This window comes from Trachypithecus francoisi, unplaced genomic scaffold (assembly GCF_009764315.1).
Source record: "Trachypithecus francoisi isolate TF-2019V2 unplaced genomic scaffold, Tfra_2.0 Lachesis_group3, whole genome shotgun sequence".
In the NCBI taxonomy this organism is placed as follows: domain Eukaryota; kingdom Metazoa; phylum Chordata; class Mammalia; order Primates; family Cercopithecidae; genus Trachypithecus; species Trachypithecus francoisi.
The window spans coordinates 95,951,674-95,977,404 of NW_022681468.1; the positions used below are offsets into that span (position 1 = coordinate 95,951,674).

The 25,731-nt window shown below is 46.1% G+C and overlaps 1 protein-coding gene and 1 long non-coding RNA gene across 3 annotated transcripts in view; one reads left to right on the forward strand and one right to left on the reverse strand.

The window, feature by feature from the left end:
- Positions 1-412: 412 nt before the first annotated feature.
- On the reverse strand, positions 413-17,534 carry LOC117070168. Its single transcript, XR_004431814.1, has 4 exons — positions 17,460-17,534; positions 2,135-2,230; positions 895-1,039; positions 413-694 (listed from the first exon to the last, which is right to left on the reverse strand). It is a non-coding gene; the product is annotated as an uncharacterized LOC117070168 (long non-coding RNA).
- RGMA (repulsive guidance molecule BMP co-receptor a) overlaps positions 16,537-25,731 on the forward strand; it is a 46,934-nt gene continuing 37,739 nt past the window's right edge. The window contains exon 1 of one of the 2 annotated variants that reach the window (XM_033188897.1): positions 16,537-17,818. In XM_033188897.1, the coding sequence (XP_033044788.1) occupies positions 17,311-17,818 (508 nt within the window). In that variant the 5' untranslated portion in view covers positions 16,537-17,310. The remainder of the gene's footprint in view (positions 17,819-25,731) is intronic. The other variant, XM_033188898.1, reaches the window with a different exon arrangement.

Sequence of the window (25,731 nt, forward strand, 5' to 3'; positions counted from 1 at the left end):
CCCGGGTTTACGCCATTCTCCTGCCTCAGCCTCCCGAGTGGCTGGGACTACAGGCACCTGCCACCATGCCCAACTAATTTTTTTACTGTTTTACGTCAAAGAAAATCAAGACCAGAGAAATCAATTAATTTACTGAAGGTCATACTCTATTTTTTTTATTTTTATTTTTTATTTTTTTGAGACGGAGTCTCGCTCTGTCGCCCAGGCTGGAGTGCAGTGGCCGGATCTCAGCTCACTGCAAGCTCCGCCTCCCGGATTCACGCCATTCTCCTGCCTCAGCCTCCCGAGTAGCTGGGACTACAGGCGCCGCCACCTCGCCGGCTAGTTTTTTGTAGTTTTTAGTAGAGACGGGGTTTCACCATGTTAGCCAGGATGGTCTCGATCTCCTGACCTTGTGATCCGCCCGTCTCGGCCTCCCAAAGTGCTGGGATTACAGGGTTGAGCCACCGCGCCGGGCCAGCAATACTCATTTACACTCCCACCAACAGTGTATAAATGTCCCGTTTTCTCCACAGCCTTGCCAACATCCGTTACTTTTTGGCTTTTTAGCAAAACCCAGTCAGACTGGCATAAGATGGTATCTCATTGTGGGTTTGATTTGCATTTCTCGGAGGATTAGAGATGAGCATTTTTTCATATGTTTGTTGGCTACCTGTATGTCATCTTTTGAGAAGTGTCTGTTCATGTCCTTTGCCTAATGGACAAATAATAGGGTTATTTGTTTTTTGCTTTTCAATTTGTTTACATCCTTTCTTTTCCTCTTCAGCTTTCCCTCCAAATCTGCTCAGGCCCCTGGATCACAGGATCCTCCCCTGCACCAAGGCAGCTTCTCCTGTGGGCTGAATGGTGCCTGCTGTCCACAGTCCAGCCAGCCCCACCCCAGGGGACACCCACCTGAATTTGGCAGCACTGTCTCCTCGTTAGGGCAGTGCCACAGGAGTCCTGGTGCCTCCACAGCTCAGCTAAGGAAAGGGTGTTCCCAGCATTTGAAGTGAGTTCAGGCCTCACATTCTTTAAGGGCTTTATTCTTTGGAGCACACTGCAAAAGTCAATTTTCCATTAAAACAGAACATCACAGTTACATGAAAAGCTTATCTTTTAAAGTGGTAGATCTAATGATTGGATGATTTCACAGATAACAGGGAAAAAATTGGAAAGACAAATATGCATTTGCAAGCTTTTTACTTTGCCAAGAAAGGATATTTTTAGCTGGGCACAGTGGCTCACGCCTGAAATCTCAGCACTTTGGGAGGCTGAGGTGGGGAGATCACTTGAGACCAGGAGTTTGAGACCAGCCTGGCCAAGAGGGTGAAACCCTGTCTCCACTGAACATACAAAAAAATTAGCTGGGCATGGTGGTGGGTGCCTGTAATCCCAGCTACTTGAGAGGCTGAGGAAGAAGAATCATTTGAATCTGAGAGGCAGAGGTTGCAGTGAGCCAAGATTGTGCCACCGCATTCCAGCCTGGGTGACACAGTGTAAGACTTTTTCTCCAAAAAAAAAAGGGGGGGGGGAATATTTTTACAACAACTTTCTACTATCACCTTCATCCTTCATTTATTTCTTCTTTTTTTTTTTTTTTTTTTTTTGTTTGTTTGAGATGGAGGCTGGCTCTATTGCCCAGGCTGGAGTGCAGTGGCATGATTTCCGCTCACTGCAAACTCTGCCTCCTGGGTTCATGCCATTCTCCTGCCTCAGCCTCCCGAGTAGCTGGGACTACAGGCACCCACCACCACGTCTGGTTAATTTTTTGTATTTTTAGTAGAGATGGGGTTTCACTGTGTTAGTCAGGATGGTCTCGATCTCCTGACCTCATGATCCGCCCGCTTCAGCCTCCCAAAGTGCTGGGATTACAGGCGTGAGCCACTGCACCCGGCCTCATCATTTCTTTTCAGAAAGAACACCTGAACTCACGCACATAGTCGTGCTTGCTCATGACTGCATGCTTGTGTACATATGCATACACATACACACACAAAAAAAGCTCAGAGTAAAGTGTCAAGAACAGCCCTTTCATTGACAATGTAGAGCTTCCTGGAAAGCTGATCACCATTTAAGAGCACTGGATTGGAGATATCAGTCCCCTCCCATAGCCGTATATGGGGACCTAGCTTCCATCCCTGTCTTCTCTCACCAAAGATTAGTGTGTCTCAGACCCCAGTCTCCTGCTGTGAACTTCTCCAGTAAATGTACATAAGAATGAATCAACTCTTCTGCAAGTCACACCTTCCTGAAAAACAAGAGCAGAAAAATCGGAGACTAACAACAAAAATATTGTTTTTGCAGTTTGACCATTGTTAACCACCTCCTAAATGTGGATTTCCATACTCAGTCTAAGTCCAAAGCTGTTGATTCTATCTTCATGATGCTAGAGGTTTGGCCCAAAGCTTGGCTGGCCCTGTGATGTGGCCTGCTCCAGTGTTAACTGTAGAAGGAAATGCTTTTGCTTATATCTTATGATGAGGCCTAAATCATTCCAGATGTCCTTCAAAGACCCAGGAAGGCATCTCCCCAACTAGTCTGCAATGCTTTGGGTGCTCAATAAATACCCACGTAATTGGTTGGCTTTGATCAGCTCTGAGCAGTTCTGCAGAATGGAGAAATGGACACCTTCATTCTGATAAAGGTGCTGATGCCTAAATTGTATGCCAAGAAGAAGATTCCCCAATGACATTCAGAAGCAATTTGTAAGGGTTTGGAAGCCTTTGCGAGGTGTGCACCAGTGACTGGGATTATATAAAGCCCGCCTCTTAGTCACTGTTGACTTTTCTTCACACAGGTTCCTCACTCCCCAGCAGTCAATTTGTATTCTAATGGTGAGGAAGGAGAGGGCCTCTTGGGAGCTTAGAGTGCATGGCAAGAATCAATTTCCCTCATTCTTGCAAATGTTCTCCCACCTGAATGTGGGTCTCTGAGGATGAAAGAGGAAACCCTCAACCAAGAATAACGTGTGAAGATGATGCACTTGTTTTTAAAAAAGAGTCAAGGAGAGGAACAAAATAATTAAATACAATAAATAGAAGAAAAATGTTCAACACCATTGGTAAATTTTTAAAACATGGATTGAAACAAGATGACATTTTTAGTGCATCCAATTGGCAAAATAAAAAAACGATAATAGTCCTTTTCTGAGGGCCTGGGGAACCTGGCACTTTCATGCCCCATAAAACATAAAAACAATCACAGTTTCCCTGGAAGTCAGTTTTGCTTTGTATATCAAATCTCAGAAGTAGACTATCCTTTAACTCAATTATTTCACATGTATAAATGTATTCTAGGAAAAAATGAAGAATGTGCAAAGATGTCTCTATATAAGGATATTCACTAAATATTCAACAGTAGGAAGTTGTTTACATTGGTTGTGGTATCTCTAGGTAATGGAATGCTGTGAGCATATAGTAATTGTGTATTCATTGAAGTGGAAAGAAGTTCAAAATACACAGTTAAATTATGAAAGGGTTACAAGCAGTAAAGTCACATTTTTTTTAATTAACTCAGTTCATTCAAAAAGTATTCCTAAGCAAAGAGGATACACCAGAGATCAAGATAGGCAGTTCCCCGCTTTTATAAAGATTGCATTTACTGGGGCGATGGGGTCTGGGAATTGGGTAACAACAAATAAGTATATTAGTGAGAAAACTATAAAACTGTGTTAATGGCTGTGTAGTGAATTAAAGTAGGCTGACATGATAGAGAGAGGTCATTCTAAGATTTTATACTGAGGTGTGGATTACTAAAAGCACAAAGTGTTAAGAGGTCTCCAGGAAGGGAAAATAGTCATGCAAGGCCCTGAGGCAGGAGCAAGATTTAAATGACATGTCTATATACAGCTGGACCACGTGGCTAAAGCAAAGTGGAAGAGGGGAAGGGTGGCAGATGCAGCCAGGGAGGAGAGGTCACATTGCATGGGGCTTGGTAAACCACAGTAAGGAGCTGGGGTTTTATTCTACATGCTGTAGGAAGACACTACAGGTCTCAAACAGGAGACACATCTCATTAATGTTTCTAAACTTCACTCTTGCTCTGTGTGAAAGGATGGATTTGAGAGCATAAGAATGAAGGCAGAGGGACCAGTCATTCATCAGTCCAGACAAGGCTCAAAGGTGACCTGGACTAGGGAAGGAGGTACATGAGAGAAATAGACACAGTCAGGATTTATTTTGGAGTTAGTGTCAGCGGCTTTTGCTAACGGATTGAGGGCTCCTCAAATTCCCTCCTCTTTACTCCTTTTGTCTTCAAATTCCAGTCCTTCCCTACAAAGGTCCATCTATAGTTCCTGCCTTCGGGTTATCTAAAATGACTGGGACCTCAAATTAAATCTCCCTTTTCTCAAGCTAACTCAAGCTGGTTTTCATTTCTTGCAACCATGACCTGTTGTGTTACAATTAAGCACCTGTTGTGTTACAAGCACCTGGTATCAAGTTACAATCAAGCACCTGTGTGTTCCAATCCTCCCAATTGCTATTTAAGGAAGGCACAGCAGTTGAAGCAAGCCATGGTCAGTGAGATGAGGCAGCTTGCCCAGTTTAAAATAGTAGAGCAAGGATTTGAACCCACGTCTTCAGGGTCCAGAGCCAGCACTTCCTCTTCTATGCCATGCTGGATCAATGAGATGCACCCAGCTGCTAGTTGTCTACCAAATATTGCTAGTTGTCCACAAAATCTAAGCTCCCCTTGTTTCATAACAGTAAAACAATGGCTGCCCAAGTGCATTAATTTCCCAGTCTCCCTTTCAGATAGATGTGCACATGTGATTTATCTCTAGTGGAACAGGAGAGGAAGTGAGGGTGCAAGAAGAGCCATGTTTCCTCCACACCCTTTACCTTTCCTACAGGCTGCAACCCAGGCTTGGCAGTAACACAGCTTAAATTTTGCAGATCACAATAATTGTGGATTATTGTGGAACAATGACTAATAAGGAACCTAATCCCTGAATGACCACATGGAGCTGAATCTCCCACCAGTCTCAAAAGCTCACCCTGGACTGTTGCAATTGAAATTACTGAACTGTTACATGAGAAATACATAAACTTTAGTCATGTTATTGTTGGGTGTCTTTGTTGTAGTAGTCCAGCTTTACCCTAACTGATATACAACCTCAACATGATCTACATATTTAAAAATACTACTGGCCTCTTTTGTTAAAAAATAATTGAGCCTCTCAAGCAAATCCTCCAGACACTGGGTAGATCCTTGCGTATCCCCATTCCTATTCATGGCTGAATTTGCCTAATCTGTAGACTAGATTCAATGCCTGGTACTCTCTTAGGGAAACCTTTAAAACCTGTTGTTGGTTGGAAACCAAACAACAAGACCTCCATGCATGAGTTATGAGAATTTATTTATATCAGCCAGTGAGATCTCTTCCAAAGGGCTCGAACTTTGGTGACCACCCTAAGATCCCCAGCAGCAGGTGTGACTTAGTCACTTCCTGGAACCTCATCTGAGTGCTTTAGGAAATCCAATGTCTCCCTGAGCTTCCCTGTGATTCACAAGGTGGGTAGAGCCCTCCAGAGCCCACTAGAAGAACAATGCACCGGCAGAACTTGTCTATAGACAGTGGGTGCATTGACTGGAGGTGACAGTACCACATTCATACTCCACTAGCTTTGGCAATGCGGCAGAAAGTGGGGTAAAAGCTTGCTCCCCAAAGTGTTTCTCCATCAAGCCTAGCAGGAGAGATGAGGAGACAGTAAGGAAAATGAGCCACATGCTTAGTGGAAAATGCACCGGTTTTGGATTCAGATGAAGGTGGATTCTAATCCTGACCCTACCACTTGTTCATCCATTCACTTAGCTTTTGGAACCTCAGTTTCCTAAAGAATGGGAATACTCCTACCTACCTCATCCAGTGGTCATGAGGACTGAGGCAGAGTCTATGATATATATAGAAAGAGCTGGCAGGGAAGGAGCACAGTCAATAATAGCAAAACAAATTCCAAACTGATCCAATCTTGAGATAAAGAAGTCAGCAAGCCTTGCCCTCCCAGGCAAGCCACCATGAAAGGAGCGCGTGTGCCGGCTGGCCCCAAGGTCTCTCAGTTGTCAAGGACAAGCTTCTGTGGGTGCTGTTATGGGACTGGGAGATGTGCTCACTGACCACATCCCAGCTGTTCTCCTGCCGCTGTGGTTACCCAAACCCTGCAACTATGTTCATGTCTAAACCAGCCAGCAAATCACACAGTCAAAGCCTCACGGAAAAGCCCGCTTTCTGGTCACCCTTTTCTCTTGTCCAAATTCATGAAACGACCATGAAAAATCTGTTTGCTTTCTATTCCTATGGTTGATAGTTTATTTAATAACAACAACAACAAAATCTTTTTTTATTTTTATTTTTTTTTTTTGCCTTGATTATGGTCCTTACCATGACGTAGCAAATGACTGGCCTGTGGGAGAAAAGGCTAAAAAGAAACACAATGAATTAACTACGCCTTCTTTTCTTTTCATGGGCACAAGCACTGAGTTTTTGGCTTAAATGCATGTACATACTATCAAATATGGAAAATCAGGCAATTTACTGGGTATGATTTTGGGGCTCCTTTTCATGCTGAAGCCATGATAGTGGGTCCAATTCCATGGTTGATCTCATCATCATCCTCCCCAAACCCTTTTAAGCTTTTCCTTGTGACGTTACCATTGCCACTTACCACCTCTGCCACTTTGATACTCCATTTCCCACTTCTGCAAAGCATTTTTTTTTTTTTTTTTTGAGACGGAGTCTTGCTCTGGCTCTGTCACTAAGGCTGGAGTGCAGTGGAGCCATCTCGGTTCACCGAGCCATCTCGGTTCCAAAGTGCTGGGATTACAGGCGTGAGCCACTGCGCCCAGCTTCTGCAAAGCATTTGAGACTTCCAGCAGCTCTGTACTTACCCTGTTCTCTTAGCACCCTCTCATGCTCTCAATAACATTGTATCAAGATTATTAGAATCTGGCCAGTCACAGTGGCTCATGCCTATAATCCCAGCACTTTGGGAGGCTGAGGCGGGTGGATCATCTGAGGTCAAGAGTTTGAGACCAGCCTGGCCAACATGGTGTAACCCCATCTCTACTAAAAATACAAAAATGAGCCAGGGGTGGAGGCACGCACCTGTAATCCCAGCTACTCAGGAGGCTGAGGCAGGAGAATCGCTTGAACCCGGGAGGCAGAGGTTGCAGTGAACCGAGATTGCGTCACTGCACTCCAGCCTCAGCGACAGTGAGAGTCCATCTCTTAAAAAAAAAAAAAAAAAAAAAGAAAGAAAGAAAGAAAAAGAAAAAGATTAGTAGAATCTTCCAAGCTTGGGGGCTCACGCCTGTAATCCAGCACTTTGGGAGGCCAAGATGGGTGGATTGCTTGAACTCAGGAGTTTGAGACCAGCCTGGGCAACAGTGCAAAACCCCATCTCTACAAAAATTAGCCAGGCATGGTGGCACACATCTATAGTCCCAGCTACTCAGGAGGCTGAGGTGGGAGGATCACCTGAGCCCAGGAGGTCAAGGCTACAGTAAGCAGTGATCACACCACTGCATTCTGGCCTGGGTGACAGAGCAAGACCCCATAAAAAAAAAAAAAAAAAAGATTAGTAGAATCTTCTAGCTAGTCTTCTGCCTTCTGTTTCTCTAAATCAATTTCCATTAGACCTCCCTAAAGTGCAGCTCCACTTATATTATTCCTCTGCTCTGTAACCTTCAATGGCTCCCTATTGCTCACTTTGTAGCCAAGGTGCTCCACAAGATGGCTCTATGTCATCAATTTGTTTAATACAGTTGCTGCCTCGGCATCAACTTTTAGGCCCAAAGTAAATTGTTGGAAACTCAGTTGTACCCCATCACCTTTGGGTTAGTTAAAACTTCCCTTCCCTATGTGGTTGTGTGCGACATGGCCTTATTGTTCCTCATCTCACTGACACAGAACCCAGCTCCTCCCACAGCTGCTGATCAGGATAAAACCTATTGATCAATACCAGAGTCATGTAAGTAAGATCTCCCCTTAGAGCATGTTTTCTTTTTCTTTATTTATTTGAGATGGAGTTTCGCTCTTGTTGCCCAGGCTGGAAGTGCAGTGGTGCGATCTCGGCTCACTGCAACCTCTGCCCTCCAAATTCAAGCAATTCTTCTGCCTCAGCCTCCCAAATAGCTGGGACTACAGGCAAGCACCACCATGTCTAACTAATTTTTGTATTTTTAGTAGATACGGTGTTTCACCATGTTGACCAGAATGGTCTCGATCTCCTGACCTCATGATCTGCCTGCCTGAGTCTCCCAAAGTGCTCGGATTACAGGGGTGAGCCACTATGCCTGGCCACATGTTTTCTTTAAACTCACCAATCCACAACCCCATAGGGAAAGCCTAGGGAATAATACCTATGGACCTAAATAAAGGCCTGGTCCCACAGATCCTCTCTTTCCTCCTGCCCCTCACCAGTTAGTTGAGCTCCCAGTCACCTCCAGACCTCCCCTGGGCCCCCCATGGGCACCCCTAACCTCTCCAGGAGCTGTAAGAATTTTCTTCTGCTTTATGCATGTGGGTGTCACCTCCTCATTGTGTCTCACCTGAATGATACACCTGCACCCAACTTTCCCCTACCAGGGTTTTCCTAGAGTGGCTGTCTTGGCTTTTGGCCACTCTTAATAGACCTCAAGACCAAATTAGAAAGAAACCATTACAACAAAAATCACAGTCCAGGAGCGAGGGCTCACGCCTGTAATCCCAGCACTTTGGGAAGCCGAGGCGGGCAGATCATGAGGTCAGGAGATTGAGACCACATCCTGGCCAACATGGTGAAACCCTGTCTCTGCTAAAATTACAAAAATTAGTTGGGCATGGCACATGCCTGTAATCCCAGCTATTCGGGAGGCTGAGGCAGGAGAATTGCTTGAATCCGGGAGGCGGAGGTTATGGTGAGCCAAGATTGCGCCACTGCACTCCAGCCAGCCTGGACAACAAGAGGGGAACTCCGTCTCAAAAAAAATAATAAAAATAAAAATAAAAAACGGGACTGGGCGTGGTGGCTCATGCCTGTAATCCCAGCACTTTGGGAGGCCGAGGTGGGTAGATCACGAGGTCAGGAGATCGAGACCATCCTGGCTAACACAGTGAAACACTGTCTCTACTAAAAATACAAAAATCAGCCAGGTATGGTGGCAGACGCCTGTGGTCCCAGCTACTTGGGAGGCTGAGGCAGGAGAATGGTGTGAACCCAGGAGGCGGAGGTTGCAGTGAGCTGAGATTGCGCCACTGCACTCCAGTCTGGGTGACAGAGTGAGATTCCATCTCAAAAAAAAAGAAAAAAGAAAACAAGTTACTATGAGTTGATCCAATTAGAAATTCAAATTGTATATATAAATTTATATACTAAATAATTTATATAACAAAAATATTTCAAAGGGCATGGATTGGCTTTTGTGCCTTTACCACACAGGTTCTCACTTGACTTTAATATTTGCTAAAATGTACCAATTGGCAAAAGTTCTTGGGCTTAGTCAATACTGGGGCTCAAATCACAGTTATACCTGGAGATCTCAGTAAATTTTTTTTTTTTTTTTGAGACGGAGTCTCGCTCTGTCGCCGGGGCTGGAGTGCAGTGGCCGGATCTCAGCTCACTGCAAACTCCGCCTCCCGGGTTCCCGCCATTCTCCTGCCTCAGCCTCCCGAGTAGCTGGGACTACAGGCGCCCGCCACCTCGCCCGGCTAGTTTTTTGTATTTTTTTTAGTAGAGACGGGGTTTCACCGCGTTAGCCAGGATGGTCTCGATCTCCTGACCTCGTGATCCGCCCGTCTCGGCCTCCCAAAGTGCTGGGATTACAGGCTTGAGCCACCACACCCGGCCGATCTCAGTAAATTTAAACACTCTGCCTCTACCATCTTAAAAAATAGCTAAATATAAAATAGCGAAAAATAAATATGTCTCACTTTAACTGTAGCCTTGCCTAAATTTCCTACAGTCATGCACCCATTGCTGTAATATAGTCTATATTAAGCATAGATGCTCTGACACAATAAATAATAAATTAAGCCGGCATGGTGGCTCATGTGTGTAATCCCAGCACTCCGGGAGGCCAAGGTGTGAGGATCGCTTGAACCCAAGATTTCAAGACAAAGCCTGGGCAACATGGCAAAACTCCATCCCTACCAAAGATACAAAAATTAGCCAGGCATGGTGGTATGTGCCTGTAATCCCAGCTACTCAGGAGGCTACAGTGGGAGGATCACTTGAGCCCAGGAAGTTGAGGCTGCAGTGAGCCGGTGATCTTGCCACTGCACTCCAGCCTAGGTGACAGAGTAAGACCCTGTCTCAAAAATAATAATAATTGTAAATTAAAGTAAGTTTTTGGTACTTACAAATTGGCTTGATAAATAAAATTCCATGAACCTCCAGTTAAGATGGTCAATTTACAAAGGCCTAATGTAAGTTAAATCAGGATCTTCAAGGATTCAAGCTTACTATATACAGTCTAATTAAGAAAGGGGTAATGATCTCCACTGTTCCTCCATTTGACAGCCAATTTTGCCTGTTCTTAAATGTAGAAAAAATTAAGGGTGCCTCAGAGTGGATTACTACAACCTTTACACCATGTTCCTATCCATTAAGGCATTCATACCCAATTCCCAATAATATGACTAATTCTAGTCAATGACTGGCGAATATTGAGCTCTTACACATTTGGCTAACACGTTCAGTTTTGGGCCTATTTCAACAGCCTCTCAGATGCAGTTTGCCTCCACCTCCAAAAGGGCACAACACACATTTTCCGGGCTACCCATAGGGCACCTCAAGGGCTTTGTCATCACGCACAGTCTCTGAAGACAGGATCTTAAGGACATCCACCTTCTCTGGGAGCACAGGCATGACATTACATTGAGGAGATCCTCCTCCAAGAAGGCTCATTTGACACACTTGTAAGGACGTGTAAGTCCAGTATCTCTTAGTACTTTTGGGGTTCTGGTGGCAACAGATTCCTCATTTATAAATATGACTTGTAAATTAAAATCAATAGTCACTCTCACTAGCACCTTCGGAAATAAAAGGTAGGCCGGATGCGGTGACTCACACCTGTAATCCCAGCACTCTGGGAGACCAAGGTGGGCAGATCACCTGAGGTCAGGAGTTTAAGACCAACCTGGCCAATGTGGTGAAACCCCATCTCTACTAAAAATACAAAAAAAAAAAAAAAAAAAATTAGCCGGGCATGGTGGCGGGCGCCTGTAATCCCAGCTATTGGGGAAGCTGAGGCAGGAGAATCGCTTGAACTCAGGAGGCAGAAGTTACAGTGAGCTGAGATTGTGCCACTGCACTCCAGCCTGGGTGACAGAGTGAGACTTTGTCTCAAAAAATAATAATAATAAAATTAAAAACAAAAGGCTTTGGCAACCTCTTCTCATGCCTCATGGTGTCTATGGACCACTGATGATGGCCATTGGTTGCCCCACAACTTCTGATAGCAAAAATTGCCCCTCTTGGTCTTGTCCTATATTCCAGTAAAACAGCCAACTGCTGGCTACTCTCTGGGTTCTCCTGCAAACAGAGGCTCTCACAGTCCCTGAGCCTGTGACTCTGCATTCCCAACTTCCTGTTATGCTGTGGGTCATGGAAACTGCACCCCCACAAGCTCAGCACAGCTATAATGGCCGCTCTAAGATAGGACAGATCAAAACCTGGGCCCCTTGGCATATTCCACCTACAGGAGGGGGTGCCTTCCTTGTTCTCAGCAGCTTTCCATATGCCAGAGTGTTGGAAGAGGTCACCCCTTTTACAGAGCCCTTGGCTACCTGAAAGCTCATGAGGGTCCCTGAGTGAACAGTAATGGAAGTTTGTAGCCTGTGCAGATGGCTCTGCTGACCATCCTACGTGGTGGAACTCGGTGGAATGTTACTGCTTCCCATCCCTTAGCTAAGATGTCCCTGGTAAAGGATGGGACCCAAGAAACAGACTTGGCCAAGCTTCAGGCAGTCATCTTGGCCCTGGATGCCCTGGCCAATAAATGTTCAAATTGATTAGAAACCATCAGGTCATTCTCTAGAAATTGTCCCCTTCAAGGTAAAGAGCTCTGGGATATTTTTGCCTCACAGATACCCAAAAGATATCAAAATCACACACTTCCACATATTCTAAGGCCACACTATAAGGCCTTTCCAGAACACTTTTTATTCCTTTCAAAGTTGCAGATATCACTGGTAGTAACCAAAACACATTTTACTTTTCAGAATACACCATGATGCTGGGCTCTTGAGAAAGGCATTACTAGAACTTTCATGCCCCTGACAGGTCCCTGATAACCAGTTAAACTCCAAGACACAGTGATGTTTTCAAATAACCTCTTTTCCAATTCCAGTCCAACACATACATCACTAAAATTCTCTATCTTGCCCCAGGCATTAACCTGCTTTTTATAAATCTTCTATCTTACCCCCATCCCATAAGGGCTGGAGGCCAGATTGAGGGAACATGCTCTCCTAGAACTCATTAACTGTAGACCAACAGGCAGGCAGCTGCTCATCTGATACAGAACCCACTTAAAATTAAACTTACACCAAAACCAAACAAAACAGAAGCCCTGCCAGGGAGAGCTGCACATGTCTGTTGACTGCTGGTCTTATTACTACTGCTTTGGATATTTTCACTGGTTTGCAGTCCGGAGGTCTACAGCATCCATTCCAGGGGACACCCCCTCAAAAAAGAGACCCCAGTCCCACATCTCAGACAACATCACCCTAGCCCAAAATCCCACTGCTGGAAATGACAGTGCCTCAGATAACATTGCCCCAACCCAAGACTTCGATCGATGCTGGAGATGACCTCATGTCCTGTGCCAGACATGACTTCGCCTCTTACACTGAAACCTCCCCCCGGCAGTGCTTGCCAGTGGATTGCCTCTCCTAAGGCACATGATGGACACAGAGCATCTTTTGCTTTTCTTCCTGAACTCGCTGCGTGCTTGGCCCACAATCCTGGTACTTTCCTTGCTCTCTGCTGAAAGGTACACCCCCATACTTCAATTTTTAAAGGCAAATCTGGCACTGGTTATGAAAATTAAGAGAGATGATTACTTTTCCCAGGAGGCACCTGCCTCATATCAGTCAACCCCTTGACACCCCGAGAAGAAGACCACCTATTCCTGGCTGCCCTCTCCTACTAACCACCTCCAGCCTTCTACCACAACTCCCTGCCTTGCATCTCCAACCCACAGCCACCATTCCTCTTGATTAAACAGAATACCACTAATCTTTACATGTACTCTACTAAATTATCAGTTCATAATCTCCAACAACATAACCGCCCTACACTAATGCTTACTTTGCTGGTTAAATGATCGTATTCCCCTTGCAGTCAATATCTCCACCACTCAGACTACACCTGGCTTCTATTTTTTAAAACGACGCAACACTCCAGCACCATGACAGGAAGAGTCATACATTTGTTTAATCTACGTGCTGTCTTAGCACCCATTTTTAGAGCTGACATACGTTGTTGGAAACCCAGCCGTACCCCGCCACCTTTGGCCTAGAAGAAGCGTTTCTTCCCCACATGGTTGTGTGTGATATGGCCAGTGTGTTCCTCATCTTACTAACCCAGAACCCAACACCTCCCACAGCTGCTGCTCACAATAAAACCTAATGGTCAACGCTAGAGTCAGGCAAGTAAGTTGCCCCCTTCACATGTTTTTTAAAACTAGCCAATCCACAACTGCCTCAGGAAAGCCTAAGGGATAATGCCCATAGAACTTAATAAAGGCACGGCCAGCAGGTTCTCTCTCTCTCTCTCTGCCTCTCCTTCTCTGTCTCTCTCTCTCTCTCACTCCCTCCTCTCCCAGCTATTTGAGCTCCCTGCAATCTCTAGACTTCCTCTTCAGCCTCCCATCTGCACTCCTAACCTCTCCTGGATCTGTAAGTAACATATTGCTTTTATTTCATGCATTTTACATTCACCTCTTCATTGCGTCTAACCTGAACCACACACCCAAACATAACTTTTCCCAATCAGGGCTCTCCTAGAGTGGCTGTCTTGGCTTATGGCCACTCTTGACAGACTTCAAGACCAAATTAGAACCCATAACCATAAGGATCACAACACCCTGCCCTCCCTCATCTCTCCAGTGCACACATTCCAACCAGACTCGACACTCCCTATTGAACTTGTCCATATTTTGCCACCTCCGTGCCCCTATGCAAGCGACTCCCCTGCCTGGGATGCTCTCCCTCCTTCCCTGTCAACCATGCACTACAGTCAGATATGTCAGATGGGCCATCAGTGATCATCTCAAGTGACACCTCTTCCATAAAGACCTTCCTAGTCCTTCCAACTAGCAATAATCCCATCCATCTCCTAAATCTCATGACATTAGATTTTGTTTGTCTCTTCTTCCTTTCTACCTTGCAGTGTCAACTCCAGTGTTTCTGGGACCCTCTGAGCAGCAGACTGGCCGGAAGAAAAGGCCAGAGACTGGCCTTAAGTGGCATTTGCACAAGTGCTGTGTTTTATTAGAATTCTATGCAGAGAGTTGCTGATGAGGACAGATAATGGAGCTGCTATGCAACCCCCTGCTCAACCCTAGCCACCGAGGCCTATTTACTCTTTCTTCCTTTCTCCCACTAGACTGCAAGCGTCTAAGGACAGAGGCTGTGTTCCCCAAGTCAGCACCCGCTGCAGTGTCGAGCCCAGTGTCTGACATGGAGGAAGTGCTTGACACAAATGCCTCTGGGAGGCATCCCTGCCAGAAGGAAACACAGCTTCTTCTGGTCTGTGCAGAACAAGTAAGTCCTAGCACCTACTACCGGCTCTTGGCTCACTAAAGCCAAGGGTGGGAGTCAGTCAGTCCTTCCTCAGTAGGTTCCAAGGAGAGTTGCTGACTTGCTCTTTCTTTAAGGTGCCCTTTTACTTTTGAACCTGAATTTTTCTAGAAAAATGTAATGGGCAGGGCACCCAATCCAAAGGGATGGCCCCCAGAGGCAACCCTGAGTGAAAAATAAGGCCAATTCACTGTCACAATGCTTTGACAATTTCACTATGAATCCACATTCTGAGGATGCACTCTTGCCCAGTAGGCACCACCCCTCACTGGCCACAGACAGAGACAGCAAATTGCCCCACACCCCAGTAGCATAGGCTTTCCCTGTGCCAGGTGTGGTGCATCCCAGGAGAGCTTTCTCACACCAGGTGGCATCCAGGTGGAACTGGCGACCGCCCAGCAAGCACGTGTCCCCCTCACAAAAGGGAAGAAGAGGAAGAGTGGCCAAGAAGGAGTGGAAACCCCAGTTTTCCTCTATAAATTTGAGGCCAGATTTTAACCTCTCCCTTGGCAACTCTACACATCAGACAAGAAAGAAACTAATATAGATATTAGTCTTGTACTGACTTAGAATTTCACTTACCCCGCCCCTTGTTTCTTAACGGCCTTTAAAAAAAAAAAAAAACTCTTGAATCTAGGTTAGCCTGTTTCCTGTTCATACTAAGGAATCTAGGCCCTTTGCAGTAAAGAAAGACAATGATACCCTGGAGCTTTATATAAGGAATGTTTCTAGACTGTTGGTTGAAAGCATGTGCGTTTGTTAATTTGCACCCTAAACACACCTCACAGCTTCATTTAAACCTGAGCACTCTGTGTATTCCAACTGCCTATGCAGAGTTCCAACTTAATCAAGTACTTAATGAGTAGCATTAATATTCGTTGTCTCCTCCACGGTTGCCTGCACTCATCAAGGTAAACACTTACTGGCCGCCTCCACAGCCCTTGGTTGAGCTGAGAATTGTCTGTCCTTATCTAGACAGCGGATTGTTTGTCCCCCACCATGGGAAAAGCCTGCTGGGTACTTTCCAAAGGCCTCATTTTAAAAAGACACGTTTCCACTTATAGACCTTTTAAAAATGCCAGGCAATTTGGAATAACAGTAAGAAATCTATTATCTGGATGACAGTCATTCAGATATTCTTGTAGTGTGCCAGGCACCATACTAAGTGCTAGGAATGCAATGATGACCCCAAGGAGTCCTGGTTCCTGCCCTCATGATGCTTATGGTATGGTGGGAGAGGCCAACACGTAATGAAAGGTCAATCTAATGAGCGCATAATTACAGAGTGAGCTCAGTGTTAGGAAGGAAAGGCATGGATGTGAGAACTCCCTAGAGGATGAGAGGATAGGGAAGATGTTGGAGCTGAGCTATGAAAGATGATGATGAAGAAATTGGTTATTCACTGAATGTTAGGGCACAGAATGTTAGGGCAGGAAGATCACACACACACACACACACACACACACACCCTACTATTCATAAATGAGGAAACTGAGGCCCAGCAGAGCTAGATGACTTGCCTAAGGTCAGAGCTAATTCTAGAAACCCATACCCAATCCCTTCCTGCTAAATCACTTAATTTTATTTATATCCCAGCTATAGATTATCCAAATACATTTGACAAATAAAACGGAGAATATTGAGTTAAAACCACATCTCTCAAGACCACACGCATAAATAACGATCGTGTTTTAATGCGGACGATACCTTTTCATTTTGCAAATCCAGAGTTCTCATCATATCAAAATTCAAGACAGTTTGTTCTGTAAGAAGAGGAAGGTCATAACCCTGTCTAGAATGTACGGGCAAATCTCTCTAACCGTGCAGTGCTAATTTGGGCCTGAGCTGTGTAACCAGACCGACTTCACGCTCCAGTTGGGGTTTCAGATCCACACATGGCGATTGGATGGCTCTTTGCTGTTTCACAGCAAGGGTCCTTCCCTGGGCTCCCGGAGCCTCTGGGGATTTACTCCTCCAGACGTGGCCGTGTTCTCGCCACTGTGTGCATGCGCTGAATGTTGGAAACATTCTTTTGAAAAGCCCAGGAGATTCCACTCGCAATCTGTGCATGTGCATGTAAAAGCGCAGAGCCTGGAAAGAACCGCGGCGGAGCACACCCTGACGGAAGGTTACTCCCGGGGAGCCGCGGCCGTGGGAGGGAGTGCGATACGGTCTTCTTTTCACTCTAGACACTCCTGAGTTATGTAAAATTCTACGCAAGAATGTATTCGTGTGTTAGCATGTAATACATACGTACTAAGGTTTTTCAAGAAGATTCTTAAACAACAAAATCTCTATAGAACAAAGGTGCGTCTCCGCAGAGCGCAAGAGCATTTGTCTTGGATGTAACCGCCTTCTCCAGAAATCTCAGAGGAACTCCCCTTGAAGGATGCTGTGCGCTCCGCCGCAACCCTGCGGGGCATTCGGAAAGTTGGTGGCGCCCCGGGGGGTGGCCGCACTTGCGGCCCGCGCCCTGTAACCCGAGCATTCAAGGAGTCCTGACTTGGCGGCTGGCTCACTCCGCACCCACCCAGCCGGTCCTGATGCGGGAGGGTGGGGCCGCGGCGGGGCGGGGCAACGTGGGCCTGCACCCCGCTCCTTCCCGCCCCTCCCTGCCGGCCCCGCCCGCGCGCGCCCCCCGCCCGCAGCCCGGGCGCCCGGCCCGCCCCCTCCCCTCGGCGCGCAAACGAACCTCGCGACGCCTAGCTCGGCTGCTGGCGGGGGCCGGGCGAGGGAGGGGGCTGGCCCAGGCCGCCCCACTCTGCAGTTGTCTCCCGAGCGCTGGCTGCGCCGCCCGAGCCGCTGGGCCGGGGAAACAGTGGCCGTTCGCTCCCGGGCCGGCTCCTCCAGGCGCTCGCAGGCATGCAGCCCGGGAGCAGGAGGCGCGCCCCGGGCCGCTGCTGAGCCGGCCGGGGCGGCGGGGACCAGCGCCAGCAGAGCCCCTCCTACCTTGCCCCGGGGCAGACGAGCGGCGCCCCGACACCCCCTCTTCTCCCGCAGCCCCGCCAGCGCCACCCCCCGCGGGCTGCAGGGGCTCATGCAGCCGCCAAGGTAAGCGCGGGTCGGGAGCCGGGCGGACCCGGTTCTGACATCTCCGAGGCGCCGCCGACACTTGCCGGGGCCACGGCGCTGCTTTGGTCTTCCCCAGCCCCGCGTCTCATCTTGCTCTCATCTTGCCCACATTTGGAGCTTTGCTGCGCGCCTCGATCGCTTTAGCTGTTGGCAGCAGGAAAGTTTTTGTGGTTTGGTGTTTCTTCTTTTTTCCTAAAATACTCTAACCCCGGGCAGCCGCCAGCGCGCGTGGTTGGGCAGACCCGGCACACGTCCCTTACACCGTGTGCGGGCTGGGAGCTCCCTCCCTCCGCCGGGCTCGCGGAGCCCGGGACTGAGCCGGCCACCCGGCTGTCCTGCCGTGAACCCCCATTGGCCCGCGCCGCCCGGGCCCCCGCCTCCCGCTCGACGCCCGGCTGAGGAGCTGTCTGGCGAGCTCCTGCCCTCGGGGACGTCGGCGCAGTGCACCGCGTGGGCTCGCGTCCCGGCGACCCTTTGCCTGGGCGCGCCGGCGTACGGGAAAGTGCAGACTTTGGGTTTAGGGCCGAGGGTGCCCATTGCCAAGCCGCCCCGGCGTTCCTAAGTGGACGGGTGGGCACGGCGACGATTCAGCGCCGGCTCGCGCCGCAGCTTAACCCAGGGGTAGAAGCCTGGGCAAGGAGACAGGTGTATTTAATGGGAGGGCCGGTGTGGGGGACGCTCGGGTGCAATTCGGAATTGTATCTTATTAATGTAATTGTATTAGACTTGCTTAGAGTTGGAATCAGTTCTCCCAGATTGAGATTTTGATGGGAGCCTGTGAGCTGCTATTATGTGGTGTGGTTTTGGGAGGTGTTTGGTTGTATTTATTTTATAAATTCGGTGTCTTGCGGGCGGAGTAGGGGAAGTAGCGCCATCTAGCGGAAGTGGTGAGCTGTGCATTCCTCTTAGGCTGCGAAGTTGTGTGTTCTCAAAGGAGTCTCCTGCGCAAGGTGGGGAGGAAACGGCCCTCGCCTCCAGGTTAGAGGCTACTGTAGCGCTCTCGAGTATCAACGGTACCAGGGAGAAGCCCTGACGTCCCATGCTTAGCACATTGAGCTCAGAGGACGAAATTACGGGTCGTGTTGAGTGGCATGCTGTCACCTAAGGGAGCTCCATCACCTTCTCCACCTGGTTTTAGACTCTTCCAGCAAAAACATAACATAAAAATGTTAACTGCTGCAAGAAGATGCCCCTTCCTCGGGCATCTGGTGCAGAGATCTTGAAAATCAATTCACAACCCTCTCTTCTCCTGTGCATCATAAACAGGTGATTTCTTGGGTGGATTTTGAGCCATGACCCCTGGGAAAGAGAGTAACTGTGCTCTGAAGGGCAGCAGGAGGAGAATTGGGAGAGGGCCTCCTGCCCGTCTGTACAGGAACAGAATAGTGTACCCAAACTGGCTTTTTTTTTGCACATACAAAGAAGGGGTTTCTTGCTGTTACTACAAGTGACAAGCAAGCCCTCTTTACAGGGACATGATCTCCAGTTAACAATTGGGGCAGACGTGGCTGGATGGCAAGTCCTGCAAACAAAGGCTCTGTCTGGGTGGGGCACCCACACATCCAGGGCAGGCTCCACCTTCTCTGTGGCTGGTTTTTGCTGCCACCTTCCAGGCCAGATAATATATTATCAGTGAGCTGGGTTCACCCTGTTCTGAAGGACACCCTGGCCCCTTGTAGAGCAGTGTAGTGGTCTACTGTAGTACCCCCTTGAGACTCTCTGGGCTGTGGTAGTAGTGAAAGAGGTCTTAGCCTCCTTTTTTCAAGCATCCTGCTTCCATTATTTCCCTCCCAGGTGTCAAACAGGTGCTTACACTCTCCAATAGACATATGAAATGGTGGGTGGCTGGTCTGCCCCCTCATGCTGTCTCAAACTGTGTCTTCATTGGCAAGTATTTATTTCATCATGGGACTTGTGACAAACAGGGTCTTAGAATAGCTTGGCATCTCATTCAAGGAGAGCACCTTTGACTTTTGCTAAGAAATCTCTGTCTGCTTTCTCTTTTTACAAACCTCTCCCAAGGTATGACTTGCTGCTTCCCAGTGTATGTAATAATAGAGAATGAAGGCACAAGAATCTCCTGTTTAATACAATCCCTTTGCTCTTCGGCAGCCCTGTGAGAAGCCAAACACAAGAATTCTTAGATGAGCAGTTGAAAAATGAAATAAATAGGGACTGAGCATCCCTGACATTGGGACAGGGGGTTTTTCAGCCATTCTCCCAGGGATGCTTGCTGCTCCCAGGAAGCAGGCAGGAACGGGTGCTAGTATTTTCAGTTTCTTAGAAGAAACTGATGGCCAGAAAGCAGAAGGGATATGGCCAGGGTTCTGTGTTTCTAAAGTGTTTTTTTCGCCCTGCAACCTTGCTACCAAATGACTTAAGTTCTAGCGCTTGTTTTTACCAAGTATGGTTGCAAAATTTGTTCCTGCCTTGAAGCATGCAGTATAGACATGAAAGAAGGCATGGTCACCAATCCATCAAGAAGCCTGCCATCCAGGGAAAGAGGCAGGACGTATCCGAGTGCAATTGAGCAAAAACATACAAGGATTATCTGAAAGCAGTGCAGGCTAATTGGAATCTGTTAGTTCTGTAAAATGAAATGACACTACTCCTTACAGGTAATTATTCTAGAACATGACTTATAATATCCCAAAGGTAAGTTTACTTAACTTTTAAGTGTCTGTGGTGTTCCTGTGGCTCTTTTAGGGAATGATGTTGCTTCTGTTATTTAGCATTCAACAAACTTAACTGAACATAAATTTAGCCTGAAGAAGGGAAGCTCCAGGTTTCCCCGCCTGTTTGGTATCCAGCCTATCCAAAAGACAGGCTCCTCTTTTTCTTATTTTGAGCAGATGACTGCTCAGTTTCAGCCTCTCTTAGCAACAGAGCTATAAAGGAGCAATGAATAGGGCAGTGGAAAAAATTAAGGATTGCCTTACTCAAGTATGCATACAAGGCCAGGCAGAAGTCAGTTTCCTTGGTGACAGATGAACAAATGAACTGTATTGAAAGGATACCCAGTTTCCTAGCCAGGTCTGTCCTGTGAGTAGAAGTGCTATATCATGTTAGAACCCAGGGGTCAGGAGGCAAGAATGCCTTAGTGAGGTGTGAAACTTTACAATTCTTAGGGCAGGAAGAAGAAGGAATTTTCAAATTGGGGCAGAAATTGACAAAATCAATGCAAATGACTTTTGTAACCTCATATAAAAATGTTTAAGTCACTGGTAACTAACATAAAAATGTGCTGTGTACCTACCCAGCTTATGAAATGATTATGTCCAGATTACTACAGTAAATAATGGAAGTGTAGCAAACAGTTTATGCAGAGAGTGACTACAGAATTGCTGGTTGGATTTACTTTTCTCATTTTTCAATTGCTTGTTTAAAGCGGTGCTACAAGATGAAAAACTTTCAGAAAGCAAAATACTCGATTTGCCAGAGCCTGAAAATTAGGCAGAAAGTTTAAAGACTCTGTCAACTATCTGGTCAAAGGAGACCAATTCCCATAGGTGCTATGTCCTCTGTGGGCCAAAACAGAGGTCAGCAGGTGTGAGTAAAAATGCCTCAAAATTCATTGACTTCTGTCTTGGCAGGACATTTTAGTAGTTATCATCTGTTGTGGCTTCTCCTTATATTTCATTTTTTCATCTTCATGGACTCTAAGATCAAGGTCTTTGTAGCAGCTTGCCCTGGCTGACAGGAAGAGTTTGCTCTGTTTCCTGGTAGTGTTCCATTCTTCTGTCCTTGTAAACAGAGATATTCTGCCTAATATCTCAGTAAGAATTTTGGTAACTATTTTATTCTTGAAGATGGATGCAACCCATTTTTATCCTCTGTAGGTATGTTGAAGGATTTTCTCCTTGACGTCTCTAAACAAGATTAGGTGGAAGCATGCAACATACATATACCTACCCCTGAAAGCCCCCACACATCCCTCACATGACTAGTATTGTCAGCCACAGTGCATACTCTTCTTTAGGATTCACTCTACTATTAGACTTTCATACCTTTCTCAACTCATCTGCACCATGTGTCTCTCCTCTCCAGATTGTTCAAAATCCCTGAGATAGCCAGGCATGGTGGCTCACTCCTGTAATCCCAGCACTTTGGGAGGCCAAGGCGGGCAGATCACTTGAGGTCAGGAGTTCAAGACCAGCCTGGCCAACATGGTGAATCCCCATCTCTACTAAAAGTGTAAAAATTGGCCAGGTGTGGTGGCACATGACTGTAGTCCCAGCTACTCCGGTGGCTGAGAGAGGAGAATCACTTGAACGCGGGAGGCGGAGGTTGCACTGAACCAGGATCGTGCCACTGCACTCCAGCCTGGGCAACACAGCCAGACTCCATCTCCAAAAAAAAAAAAAACAAACAAACTTTGAGATCTGATTGTTTGAGGTGCTTTCACAAAGTTTGGTTCTCTCTATCGAAGTCTGACCCACTTATAAGCTTGTAAGAATAGAAGACCTTGCTGATGAATTTTGCCTTGCAGGAATACCATTCTACCTGTTCAAATGCTCGTCTAAAAGAGGCTTGCTCAAAAATGTCTCCTGAACAAATGCTGGGGCCCTCTCAGTCACTTAGAAATGTGCTGCCAGTGTGCATTTTCAGCACTGACAGTGGCAGCCTGAAGAACAGATTGCCCTTGCAAGAACATAACCACTGGACTCTCTCGTCTTCCACACAGGGTTTTTTCTCGTTGTCAGAGCACACAGAAATGCCCGTTTCATTCTTAGAATCATAAAAAGTTACAGGGTTTCCTCAAAATAATTGGTACCTTGAAAATAATAATTAACATTTGTTTGGAAGTTTTGGTGTCTAATGTGCTTTCATTTACATTTTGGTTTAATATCCTTTATGCAAAGAGGTAAAGTATAAATAATAAATAGATTTTTTTGTGCAATTGCATTTTCCCATGTGGGCTCCCATTTATTGATACAAGGGAAGCAAAGCAAAAAAAGAAGCAAAGCTTAGAGGCTGGGCTTACCTGTAGACATTATGATGGCATTCCCTCCCAGGTCCAACCCTGCTAATAACTCCTCACTGCTGAATTTGGACAGGTCATTTTTGCCTCTGAACATGAGGCTCCTGTGAGTTTATTTTGTTTTATATTTATTTTGTTATATATCAGTCAGTGCAACTAAAATAGTCTGACATTCAGATTTCAGAATACTGATTTCAAAGTGCTTCTCTTGACTGGGCGTGGTGGCTCACATTTATAATTCCAGCACTTTGGGAGGCCGAGGTTGGCTGACTGTTTGAGCTCAGGAGTTTGAGACCAGCCTGGCCAACATGGTGAAATCCGGTCTCTACTAAAAATACAAAAATTAGCCAGACATGGTGGCGTGCACCTGTGGTCCCAGCTACTTGAGGGGCTGAGGTGGGAGGATCGCTTGAACCTTGGAGGTGGAGGTTGCAGTGAGCAATGACCATGCCATTGCGCTCCAGCCTGGATGATAGAGTGAGACCTTGTCTTTAAAAAAAAAAAAAAAAAAAGCTTCTCTTGCTTTCCTGAAACACTTGGATTTGGTTTTGTGTCTTTGGGTATTCCAAGATCATATGACAAAAAAAGCTAACTGCCACCTTCTTCCATGCTATGAGGTTTTAAGTTGGTATTACTTCTCTCTGATAAGGAGCACTTTGAGCAAGTAGATCCCTAAGCTCCAGGTGTCTGATTTCTTCATGAGTAAATGGATGCTGTTGGCAGGGTCTACTGACTTCAGGCCTGGTGGAGAACATACTGGCCCTGTGAGCCTCAGCCAGGAGTCAGCAAGAGCAAGGCAAACCCAAGCCAAGATGGTGCGCAGGCCCTCCCTTTCTGGGTCAGTGACCAGTCTCTAAAGGCAAGAAGCCCATCTGGCTTAAAACTTGAGATGTGCTGTGAGTGGCTTGTGGACTGAAAGAACTCCAATAAATTGATACTGTAGATAAGTTTACCTAAATATCTTCCTGTTGTTTAAGTAAATCTATTTAACTCGCATTCGAAGGCTAAGTCTAGGCAAGTACTCTATGCATACGTGATCTAAAAAATGTCACCATCCAAAAGAAAGACAAAAAAATTCCATAATCTAATTATTTCAATTTCTTAAGTTTCTAGGATGGATGGGGGAGATTGTTCACAGAAATTTTTCTCTTCTTAAAACGTTTTTATATTTTTGTTAATGTCTGGAAAACAGTATATCCCTAAACATATTCCCATTTCTAATGCATGATCCGTCATTCTACATGTGGGGCATATTATTGGACTGACAGAAATAAATAAACCATGAGTGAAGATGAGAAGCAGCTGTAGTTTGGTGGGAAAAACACTGCACTTGGCATCTCAAAACCTGGGTTTAAGCCTCTGCACGGCTACTTGTATTTATGGTCCTTAGACCAGACTTACAAATGAGTCTGTCTCATTTGTGAAATGGAAACGGCTGTGCCCATTGCATAGTTAAGATGACAACACTGTGATTATATGGGGGAGCTTTTTCTAGTAGGTCCTCATTAGGCCTCAAGTATAACTGAAATGAACTTAAAACCCACCTAGAAGTCAAGGTTATCCATGAGTCCTTGCAGAATTCTGCAGAGCTCCCCCAAGATCCTCTACATACAAAGGCTCTGGCAGAATCTGGCACATAATTTTAATCCAAACAATAGTTCCTATCCATGATATAAAAAGAATATTGGCAACTACTTATCAACACTTACTCTATGCCAGGCATCTGTTCTAAGTGGGTTATTACTGTATTAACTCATTTAATCCTCACAACAATCTTTTGATTGATCTGCAAATATATCCCTATCTTACAGATGAAATAACTGAGATCTAGAAAGTCTATGTTCAGACTACATGTTCCTGGCCCAGCATACTATATTACCTCTGTAATGTAAAGTGAAGAAATTCCCTTAGCCTCTGACAAATTTAAGAAAGAAAAACGATGGTGGAAGAGAATGTCACATAAGGTGACATATTTGTTCTTCTTTCTGGATTGGCACTTTTCCCCACCTCCCATCAGCTGGGGATTGTCTCTATTTCAGCTTTGCTTAGCCATTCTAAACAGTGTTGAATTTGATGAACAACTTGGTTATCTGTTCCTATTGCTAAATGTCTATGGTATTTGTGCTTGGCACTAAATTATTCATTAATCCAAATACTCCAGCCTTCTGTTGGTTTAGAGAGAGATGCAGACTCACTGTCGGTTCAGACAGTTGCCATTTGGTGGATAAATGGTTCCAAGCCAGTTCTTCTCCCTAGAACTTACTGGAATGGGGAGACATAAGCGCTGTGTGGTCTGTTCTCTTTTATGGGATCCTGGTATGTCTTGTGTATGCATACCCAAAAGCTGCTTTCAAACCTCAGGCGGTTGCCAAATGTTTCTAAGGTGTGGTTTCAGGTATACCATAGTATTGTTGGGGATTATTGCTGAATTTCATGCTGACATTAAAACATAAAAATGTCACTCTTCAAATGACATTTCCTACATGCTTGGCCACATTTTCACTTGGGGACTTTAGAAGTGTTACAGATGAGGCCTCAGAATGGCTCCTCACAATCAGGTGTGGGCAAGGCTAGTTAGATACAGAGCCAGTATCAATTCACTGGATCCCTGGAAACAGGACTCTGGAGCTTGGAGATCTCCTGGGGCAGCCAGGCTGTGATTCTGCAGATTGAGAAGCTGAGGGGCCGAAGATAGGACAGGGCATGCTGCCACACAGTTGGAGTTAGGACCACCCCAAATCCCAGGTCTCTGTCTTTCCCTGTATTCACTGGCAGTGTCTTGAAGCTTTCCATCTCAACACTGACAATTAAGCAGTTCATAAATACTGTTGCTTTTGTACTGGGTTTTGCAGGCAGAAGAATGTGCAGACTTGGAGACCAGATAGTAGGTGTGATAGGAAGGCTCAGACAA